At 47.9% G+C, this 10,956-nt stretch overlaps 1 protein-coding gene and 1 long non-coding RNA gene across 2 annotated transcripts in view; one reads left to right on the top strand and one right to left on the bottom strand.

The window, feature by feature from the left end:
- The window catches only part of serinc4 (serine incorporator 4), a 32,957-nt gene extending 25,536 nt beyond the window's left edge, over positions 1-7,421 (bottom strand). Inside the window, exon 1 of the mRNA XM_086224620.1 lies at positions 7,216-7,421. Within this exon, the coding sequence (XP_086080746.1) occupies positions 7,216-7,242 (27 nt within the window). The 5' untranslated portion in view covers positions 7,243-7,421. The remainder of the gene's footprint in view (positions 1-7,215) is intronic.
- LOC147268906 (uncharacterized) lies at positions 693-8,325 on the top strand. Its single transcript, XR_015119287.1, has 5 exons — positions 693-754; positions 1,807-2,205; positions 3,349-3,443; positions 5,518-5,605; positions 7,190-8,325. It is a non-coding gene; the product is annotated as an uncharacterized LOC147268906 (long non-coding RNA).
- The last annotated feature ends 2,631 nt before the right edge of the window (positions 8,326-10,956 follow it).

Genomic DNA, 10,956 nt, shown 5'->3' on the forward strand with positions numbered 1-10,956 from the left:
TCTGTGAGTGTGTGTCCATGTGTGTGTGTGTGTGAGTGCATGCGTGTGTGAGTGCATGCATGTGTGTGCATGTGTGTGTGAGTGCATGTGTGTGCATGTGTGTGTGTGCATGTGTGTGTGAGTGCATGTGTGTGCATGCGTGTGTGTGAGTGCATGTGTGTGCATGCGTGTGTGCATGCGTGTGTGCATGCATGCGTGTGCATGCGTGTGTGAGTGCATGTGTGTGCACGCGTGTGTGAGTGCATGCATGTGTGTGCATGCGTGTGTGTCAGTGCATGTGTGTGCATGTGTGTGTGTGTGTCAGTGCATGTGTGTGCATGTGTGTGCGTGCATGTGTGTGTTGAGCATTTAATTTTCCGTGCAACTGTAAGTACATTTGTAAAGAGATTATTAAAGCTCTTATCATGACATGAATACCTGACCCTGGTGTTTTTGTGTGTGTGTTTGTGGTCTTGGTTGTCATGACCCCTGTTCACCGTCACGTTGGGGCAGCTTGTTCTCCTCAGAGGGTCCTCCTTTAATGAGTGTTCAGTGGTGCACGGCAGCCATGATATGAGGCGCTGGTCAAAAACGCTGAGTGCATGAGGAGAGAGTCCGATTAGATATGGGGGGTGTGTGTGTGTGTGTGTGTGTGTGTGTGTGTGTGTGTGTGTGGAGCAGCAGGATAATCCGTGGTTGTTCAGTCAGGATGACCTTCACCAGCCCGGCCGGGACACGAGACGTTGCAGTCCAGTTATTTACCTCTGCTCGGCAGGTGGGTGTCGCACATCAATGATTTACCATAGATTTACAGTGTCGGTCGACGGAGCAAACAAGAAAGTCTTCAAAATTTATATGAAACAAACGTAAATTCTCTCTGAACAACAAACATTTGTTCCTCCCAAAGTCACAAAACTCCACAAAAAACATTTAAGGTCTTAAAAATTGTGATTCTAGCTTTTGAAGCTATTTAGTACACAGATGCATCACTCAAGTAGAAGTACAGAATACTCTAGTACTTTTAGTAGTTAGAATTCAGGTACAAGTAAAGAGGCTCTTATGTATTCTAAAGTATAAAGTCAAAAGTATTGATTTTTGTCCTTGATTGATATTCAAAAACAGAAATTAAATTGAATGAAATCAGGGTCCAATGAGCAGTGCATCTTTTGTTTAAAGGGGATGAGGAAGGACTTTGAGCGTCACCTGGTGGGGACCTCGATATTTATTTACTTTATCAAGACGTATTAACTGGATAGGAGGAATAATAATACAAAATGATTCTTAATAAAGAAGTTGTAAAACAAGTATTCATGTATACAGTATATAATGATTGATTGATATATTAGAACAGCTGTAAGTAGAAGTAAATGTGTATGTGTGTACGTATATGTACATATAATAATAACTGGGTATGATGGACAGCATTTAGTAGCAGTATCTAGCATGGACGTGAGTCGATGGCGAGCAACCGATACGGAGAGCAGAGGGGGCGGGACAACAAGAGTTTAGACGCCTTCCTATTCCTCCTCTGACATTGTGGAATTTGTTTTATTTACATGCTTTTGTCTGTTGTTGCTGATCTAATTTGATATTTTTCACAAGTTCAAACTAATTGCTAATTTCATTTAATCTTCAAAACAACAAAAACACTAAAACAGTCTGGTACTGTCATTCGGTCTGTCAGGTTGTTTTTGTTTGTTGTGTGTCAAAGCTGTTTTTGTAAAGACCAGCATGTTCAAATATTGGTGTTAGGAGTATAATGGAAAAGTAAATATTCGAGTAAAAGGTACAAAAAAATCAGCAAGTATTTGCCCTTTTTTTCTTCAGTCTCTGACTGCACGGATACATCAGCCTGGATCCTCACAGCTTCACCTCGTGGCGTCCAGATTCAGAAGGCACTCTAAGAACCCGTCTGCCGTGACTGATGGGTTCTTCACGTCACACCTCTTTCAAGGCATGTAGGGAAAAAGTCTGCTGGTGCCAAATGCGACTGACTCACTTTCTAGGAACTGAGCAACATGCAAGAGGTTAAAAAGGATGATGCGTCCTAGGTTGGATGGGTTCAGAGTGTCAGCTAAGACGCTTGTCCTCACACACCCAGTGAATGAAGACCGTCACAGAACCTTCCAGCAAAACTCAACTGTTGTAGGATTACTAGTCTGAGGAGACAACAACAGCAGGAGAGCAGCTAAAAATACCAACTCCTTCCAGCTCAAGCAGACTCAGGTGTGTGCTTACTCTCATTCCTACTGAGGTAACTTCTGATCTCATAGAGAAAAACTGGACAGCCTGCTTCATCGCCTCATGGTCCTCATCGGTGAGATGCTTCATACTACTTCAGGTTGCCTGGAGACCACAACAGAAAGTAGGACTGAGCCTGACCTAGCACCTGTGTGAAATGATTGCAGCGAGCTTTTTGGCAGAATTCATAATATTACATTTTCACAGGAATAAAAGATGCTGATAAAATGTCTCTAATGCACCCCTGCCCACACAATGTTTCCTGCAGAATGTGATCAAAGTAGCTCAAATGTGAGGAAAACTGACCAATCTAGCAATGCTGTGAAAGGTAAAAGGTCAAGTAGATGCTCATTAAAGATAAATTTAAGTGAATTGACAACTCTAGGGCCCAGCCAGGGATCAGCCAGGATCCAGCCAGTGATCAGCCGGGGCCTAGCCAGGGATCAGCCAGGATCTAGCCAGGGATTAGCCGGGGCCTAGCCAGGACTCAGCCAGTGATCAGCCAGTGATCAGCCGGGGCCTAGCCAGGATCTAGCCAGGGATTAGCCGGGGCCTAGCCAGGACTCAGCCAGGGCTCAGCCAGGGCCTAGCCAGGGATCAGCCAGGGCCTAGCCGGGGCCTAGCCAGGTCTCAGCCAGGGCCTAGCCAGGACTCAGCCAGGGCTCAGCCGGGGCTCAGCCGGGGCCTAGCCGGCCTAGTGGTCCTGTGTGGTGTGCTCCCTCTCAATTTACCTCTCACAATCAAACCTAATGAACAGCTTCTTTGAGGGTAGCTTACATCCTGTAGCTAGCTAAGCTCCCTCTGTCCCTTGTTGTATGGTCAGTTTGTTTGCTGGCCCGAGACATGAGGTCTCAGTTGTGTCATGGCAGCATGGAGAACGCCTTCTGATCCTGCTTCTGATGCTGCGTCCTTTTTCTTTGGTGCTAACGTAGCATGGAAAGCTACAGGGTAGTGAAGGTGGAAAAGAGGAGCGACAAGACAACAAAACACATTCATGAGGCCCTTTGGCAAACAAGGCCTGATATAACTTCCTGTCTGTGACGTATGATTGAAGTGCAGATGCCTCTTCACATGACTTTGACTGTGAGGGGATACGTGATCTTTCTACAACCACATTGTTACTGACAGGTGAAATATGAAGAGGCCTTCCCTACAGCCAGGGAGGATCCTGGGAAATCCTGGAAACATGGAGTCGTGCGGATTAGGATTGGTGGCTCTGACCGGTACGACTCTGCCTCTCTGAATTTCTTCACAATTTGAGAAAATCAAAAACTGCTTGCGACAACACACAAACTTTAACTGGCGTGTTGATACACCAGGACGCTGGATGGATGTGCCAGCGTGTTCACCGCGAGATTAAAACTGTAGTGAAGACCGTGATGTGACTCCGCTTGATCACAAGCTCATGACAACATTTGTGAAGTGTAGAGGAGCAGAGCGATCTAATCATTTATTTCTACACACGCTAGCAGATGGCTAACAGGACGTAGCCAGCTGCGCAGCCAAAGCCTGCTCACCATGCTTCCTCTGGCGGCGCGGGAGTGTCACCACATACATGGACGCCATCTGGTGTGAAATGCAGCGATTGACCTGGCGCCAATGAGCTTCATGCGCAGTGTGAGAACTTATTTAGCAAGAACTCAAAAATAATTTATATGCAAATATGATAATAATCCTCATCTAGCGCCATCATCAGGCCAAAGTCTCTTAGTTTGACGTGTGGATGATCATTTGTGTTCGATAAAGAGTAAAACCTCCTCTTCTGTCTACAACTCAACATTTGTAAATTGTAATCGAGTGATGAGAGTAACTTGAAAATGGGTCCCACACTTGGATAAACATGCTACAGTCAAGCAGAAATACGCCAATGAACGGTCTGGTTATTCTGCTTAGCCTGTGACATGATACCCTCCAGCATGAGTTAATCGCCGTGATAAACACATGTTGCTCTGAACGCTCCAGTCAGCGGTGCTCCAGCATTCCTGGGGGCCCCTTTCACTCTCCCATAATTGCCGCTGCCTTGTGGGAGAGGAGGAAGTGCCAGGGCCGAACAAACAAAAGCAAATTAGAGGATGCAAATTGTGGCTTGAGTGAATGCGTTCAATCTATGGTTTCAATAGGGTTGCGCAAGAACTATTGGCTGAAATCCAAGATTTGACTCCAAGACAAAACGCAGAGAAAAATAATCCATTCATTATTCATCTGTTGGTGTGAATGGATTTTGACTGGATATTGACACAGTTTTTGCTCGTTGTAAATAGTTTCGCCTAGAGCAGCTGTGAGTGATGAGCACATGAACACAACACAGCCTCTCACCAACGTGGGACATGAGCGAGTGCACTGGACTCAGACTGATGCAGATACACAGACAAGCAGGAGATCTAATCTGGGAAGCTTTCCTAGACCCAGAAACTGGTTAGAGTCAGGGAACTTTTGTGTCACTGATGACAACACACAAGGCAAGGCAGTTTTCTTTGTAGCCTCTTTCCACCACCAGTTTGTCTCCAGGCTTCATGGCATCATAACAACATCCTCTGCCCTCAGAGCCTCACATCGACTGAGGAGAAACTCCATAGAAAACCTTGAACAGGGAAAAATGGGAGAAACCTCAGGGTGAGGAGGGGAGGAGGATCCCTCACCAGGAGGGACAGACGGACAGGAGATGTTGGTACAGACAAGAAAACAGTTTATAACACAGAATGGAGGAAACATGGAAATGTTAATAACAGTTGAAGAAGGAAGCTTCTGGAAGGGGAGGCAGGGAGAGCAAGCCAGCTTGATGGGGGACTGGATGGTAGACTGGTTCATGGAAGGGGAGGCAGGGAGAGCAAGCCAGCTTGATGGGGGACTGGATGGTAGACTGGTTCATGGGAGGGGAGGCAGGGAGAGCAAGCCAGCTTGATGGGGGACTGGATGGTAGACTGGTTCATGGGAGGGGAGGCAGGGAGAGCAAGCCAGCTTGATGGGGGACTGGATGGTAGACTGGTTCATGGGAGGGGAGGCAGGGAGAGCAAGCCAGCTTGATGGGGGACTGGATGGTAGACTGGTTCATGGAAGGGGAGCGTAGGCCGGAAGAACACACACACACACACACACACACACACACACACACACACACACACACACACACACACATTAGCTGCATTATTATTTTATCTGGGTATTACAACATTTACTGAAGTAAAGGAACTGTGTATTTCTTCCACCAGTGCCAATCTGAGTAGAATGCAACGGTACACACCGTATTCATGAGGGTTACAGTATTGTTTTGATTTAAACTAATTGATATTTTTCCAGGGTGGCCCGGTGGAGCAGTGGTCCTCCCTGTGGCCCCCAGCAAGAAGGTTGTGGGTGGAGCCCCGGCTGCAGCACGGGGTCTTTCTGGGTGAGTCTCCATGTTCTCCCTGTTCCTGCTGGGTTCTCTCTGGTACTCCAGCTTCCTCCACAGTCCAAAGACATCAAGAGGGACCAGGTTAATCCAGACTCTAAATTGACCGTAGGCGTGGCTGGGAGAGCCAATGGTTGTCTGTCTCTATGTGTTGGCCCTGCCATGGACTGGTGACCTGTCCAGGGGGAAGGCTGCTGGGATAGGCTCCACCCCCACCACCCTGAACAGGAGGAGAGGAGGAACATGGAGGGATGGAGGGAGGGATGAGTGGATGATGGATGGAGGGATGGATGGATGGGTTGATGGATGGATGGAGGGATGGGTGGATGATGGATGGATGGATGGATGGGTGGTTGGATGGATGGAAGGATGAATGGATGATGGATGGAGGGATGGATGGATGGGTGGATGAATGGATGGATGGGTGGATGACGGATGGATGAATGGATGGATGAGTGGATGGATAGGTGGGTGGGTGGATGGATGGATGGGTGGATGATGGATGGATGGATGGATGGATAGGGGGATGGAAGGATGGGTGGATAGGGGGATGGATGGATGGATGGATGGAAGGATGGGTGGATGATGTATGGATGTATGGGTGGATGGATGGATGATGGATGGGTGGATGGATGATAGGGGGATGGGTGGATGGGTGGATGAATGGATAGAGGGATGGATGGATGGGTGGATGATGGATGGATGGGTGGATGGATGGATGGATGGATGGGTGGATGATGGATGGGTGGATGGATATTTTTCCAGCCCATTTCTATGAATTAAAGAAACAAACAGCAAGGAACAGCTCCCAGTATGAGCCAGTGTGGCATCTCAGTGCTGCTAGTTAGCAAATAGCTAGCTGGCCAAGTTCTGCACACTTTCCTTCCTTTAGCAATGATGCTCAGAAAGGTGTGTTTAGCTGCTAGTGCACATGCTAACCGCTCGCCACCATGCTGCCATGAGACAGAGTGACACAGGCAGACACCACAGCCTAAATCTGTCCACAAAACAGCTTCATTCTGAAGGAACATTTGAGATTGTATGTCATCAATGTGCCATCAGACTTTTAGTTTAGAGCAGGAAATACACATTGGTTGTGTATAATATATACCTGGATTGTCAAGAAGTCATTTTCTTTTCAAGTAATGTATTTTGTTTTTGTTAGTTATTTACAGTCACAACCAAACAAGTTACCGTCCCATCTGTACTTTCACATGTTGTTCCAGTCAAAACTTTGTTGAATCTTCATTCTAACACAACATGCATATAGAGCCAAGTAACAGACTATAATTTAATCACCTGTGAGTCACAGACCATCATGAGGGGTTTCATTTATGGAAATATTTCATTTGGTGGAACTTTTCCATTTTTGTCAAACCTGAGCCTAAACAGAAAGTCTGTGCATGTTTGTCCTGCATGTCGCGATCAGCTGATTCCTCTTTAGGACCGCCATCTTGAATGCCTGAGTTTGTTTAACAAGTTGTGCAAAATATCCCAAAACATCTGAATGAATTTTGGTCACTCTTTATTTATTTCTGTCCAGATAAAGACTCACCCTGTCATCATTTCAACACCTTGTAGGACATGAAACAGCTGCAGAATCTCACCTGGGGCCAAAGAAAGTGTCCTGACATCACGTCCCTGCAGCCTGAGGAGAGAGGGAAGCTTGAACACCCAGAGTGAGACAGCCGTCAGTCATAGAGCAGGATGAAGAGGCTGGAGCTGTGGTGTTGGGTCAGGGTCCATGGTGTCATCCCTCCTGTCCCTCACACACGTCTCATCTCGTCCAGCATGAACCTGGGAAACCAGTCCTGCCCAGGATTGACAGCAGGGGCGGGTTTCTCTTTCCCTAATCTGATTACAGAGAAAGAGCTGGAAAAGTCAAGAGACACAGGAAATCTGTGCTGGACGGGTCAAGTCTATTCAAGTACGACTAAACCTTTAATGCCAGACAGAAACAGAATTACACTGGCGATCCAGACAATTGAAAATCTGCATAAGCTGGTAATTGTATTATTTGAAACAACTCTGAGACAATAACAAGATCAGATCAGCATTAAAATGCTAACTTTAACTTAAATGTTATCTTCAAATGGAGGATTAATATTTGATTAAGTAAGAATTAAAGCCCGCAGCGAAAAGCAAAAACAAAAAACGTTGAGTATTCTTGTTGACTGGACTTGTAATTGCAGTTCTAACTGACAAATGGCAGATTTGAGATGAGCTAAATTCCCCCAAGAAAAAGAGATTTGCACCGAAAGTCTAGAGTCACCCCCCCCCCGACTGAGCAAGCAAAGGCATACCAGGGATTTACCTTAAAATGTAAAAAATATATATAAATATGTTTGAAAATCGTTTCATGTTTAAAAAATTATTATTATGATTATTATTATCATTATTATTATTATTAGGCAAGGCAAGGCAAGGCAATTTTATTTGTAGCCCGTTTTCACCACCAGTTTGTCTCCAGGCTTCATGGCATCATAACAACATCCTCTGCCCTCAGAGCCTCACATCGACTGAGGAGAAACTCCATAGGAAACCCTTTTAACAGGGAAAAATGGGAGAAACCTCAGGGTGAGGAGGGGAGGAGGATCCCTCACCAGGAGGGACAGACGGACAGTAGATGTTGTTACAGACAAGAAAAGAGTTTATAACACAGAATGGAGGAAACATGGAAATGTTAATAACAGTAGAAGAAGGAAGCTTCTGGAAGGGGAGGCAGGGAGAGCAAGCCAGCTTGATGGGGGACTGGATGGTAGACTGGTTCATGGAAGGGGAGGCAGGGAGAGCAAGCCAGCTTGATGGGGGACTGGATGGTGGACTGGTTCATGGGAGGGGAGGCAGGGAGAGCAAGCCAGCTTGATGGGGGACTGGATGGTAGACTGGTTCATGGAAGGGGAGGCAGGGAGAGCAAGCCAGCTTGATGGGGGACTGGATGGTAGACTGGTTCATGGAAGGGGAGGCAGGGAGAGCAAGCCAGCTTGATGGGGGACTGGATGGTGGACTGGTTCATGGGAGGGGAGGCAGGGAGAGCAAGCCAGCTTGATGGGGGACTGGATGGTGGACTGGTTCATGGGAGGGGAGGCAGGGAGAGCAAGCCAGCTTGATGGGGGACTGGATGGTGGACTGGTTCATGGGAGGGGAGGCAGGGAGAGCAAGCCAGCTTGATGGGGGACTGGATGGTAGACTGGTTCATGGAAGGGGAGGCAGGGAGAGCAAGCCAGCTTGATGGGGGACTGGATGGTGGACTGGTTCATGGGAGGGGAGGCAGGGAGAGCAAGCCAGCTTGATGGGGGACTGGATGGTGGACTGGTTCATGGGAGGGGAGGCAGGGAGAGCAAGCCAGCTTGATGGGGGACTGGATGGTGGACTGGTTCATGGGAGGGGAGGCAGGGAGAGCAAGCCAGCTTGATGGGGGACTGGATGGTAGACTGGTTCATGGAAGGGGAGGCAGGGAGAGCAAGCCAGCTTGATGGGGGACTGGATGGTGGACTGGTTCATGGGAGGGGAGGCAGGGAGAGCAAGCCAGCTTGATGGGGGACTGGATGGTAGACTGGTTCATGGAAGGGGAGGCAGGGAGAGCAAGCCAGCTTGATGGGGGACTGGATGGTGGACTGGTTCATGGGAGGGGAGGCAGGGAGAGCAAGCCAGCTTGATGGGGGACTGGATGGTGGACTGGTTCATGGGAGGGGAGGCAGGGAGAGCAAGCCAGCTTGATGGGGGACTGGATGGTGGACTGGTTCATGGGAGGGGAGGCAGGGAGAGCAAGCCAGCTTGATGGGGGACTGGATGGTAGACTGGTTCATGGAAGGGGAGGCAGGGAGAGCAAGCCAGCTTGATGGGGGACTGGATGGTAGACTGGTTCATGGAAGGGGAGGCAGGGAGAGCAAGCCAGCTTGATGGGGGACTGGATGGTAAACTGGTTCATGGAAGGGGAGCGCAGGCCAGTGTAACAGTAGGGAATAAGAGGGGGGCGGGGGGCGATGCAGGCGGCGGTTGGGGCTCTGGTGGATCTGTGGAAACACAGAGAGACTGCGAGACACCAAGGCCAAACTACAAAGTGCAACAAGTAGTGGTAATGACAGTTCCAAAAATGTGCAGGGAGGAGAGGAGGAGAGAGGGGGAGAGGAGAGGAGAGGAGAGGAGAGGAGAGGAGGGAAGGGCTCCATGTAACCTGATGTGTCCCCCAGCAGTCTAAGCCTGTAGCAGCATAGCTATCAATGGTTCAGAGCTACCTGAACCAGTCCTAACTGAAGGCTCTGTCATAGAGGAAGGTCTTAAGCCTGGACTTAAACGTAGTTAAAGTGTCTGCCTCTCTGACCCATGGAGAGATGCTGGTTCCACAGTAGAGGAGCCCGGTAACTAAAGGCTCTACCTCCCAGTCTGTTTTTATTGATACTGGGAGTCACTAAAAGACCTGCATTCTGGGAGCGGAGTGCTCTGGTCGGACAGGAGGGACTAATGAGCTCTTTCAAATAGGATGGAGCTTTATAATTGAGAGCCTTATAAGTCAGCAGAAGGACTTTGAAGTCGATTCTAGATCCTACAGGAAGCCAGTGGAGAGAAGCTAAAGTGGGAGAGATGTGTTCTCTCTTCTAAACTCCCGTCAAAACCCTCGCTGCAGCGTTCTGGACCAGCTGGAGACTCTTTAGAGAGTATTTAGGACATCCTGACAGGAGAGAGTTGCAGTAGTCCAGCCGAGAAGTGATAAATGCATGCACCAGTTTTTCAGCATCTCTCTGGGAAAGGATATTCCTAATCTTAGCGATACTTCGCAGATGGAAGAGGCGGTCCTGGTCACATGCTTTATGTGGGAGCTGAAGGAAAGGTCCTGGTCAAAAATGACCCCAAGGTTCCTTGCAGTTGTACTCGAAGTTAGGGTGATGCCATCTAGAGTAGAGATCCGATTCAAGAGCGTGTCCCTGTGGTGTTTAGGTCCAAAAATGATGACCTCAGTTTGATCTGAATTGAGCATTAAGAAGTTAGAAGACATCCAGGATTTAATGTCTTTCAGACAGTCTAGCAGATGAGTAAGCTGGCTTGTGTCGTCTGGCTCCATCGACCAGTAGAGTTGTGTGTCATCTGCATAACAGTGGAAGTTGATCGAGTGCTTCTGGATTATGTCACCTAATGGCTGCAAGTAAAGAGTGAAGAGAATCGGTCCTAAAACTGAACCCTGTGGTCCACCATATGTGACTCTGCTGTACTCTGAATGGTCATTATTAACATGAACAAACTGAAACCTGTCTGATAAGTAGGACTTAAACCATTTTAGGACAGGTCCTTTAATCCCAGTTTCATGGTCTAGTCTCTGTAGCAGGATGATGTGGTCGATGGTGTCAAAT

Source organism: Aulostomus chinensis, chromosome 2, assembly GCF_037954235.1.
Source record: "Aulostomus chinensis isolate RoL2024-O1b breed Wild chromosome 2, RoL_Achi_v1.0, whole genome shotgun sequence".
NCBI classification, from domain to species: domain Eukaryota; kingdom Metazoa; phylum Chordata; class Actinopteri; order Syngnathiformes; family Aulostomidae; genus Aulostomus; species Aulostomus chinensis.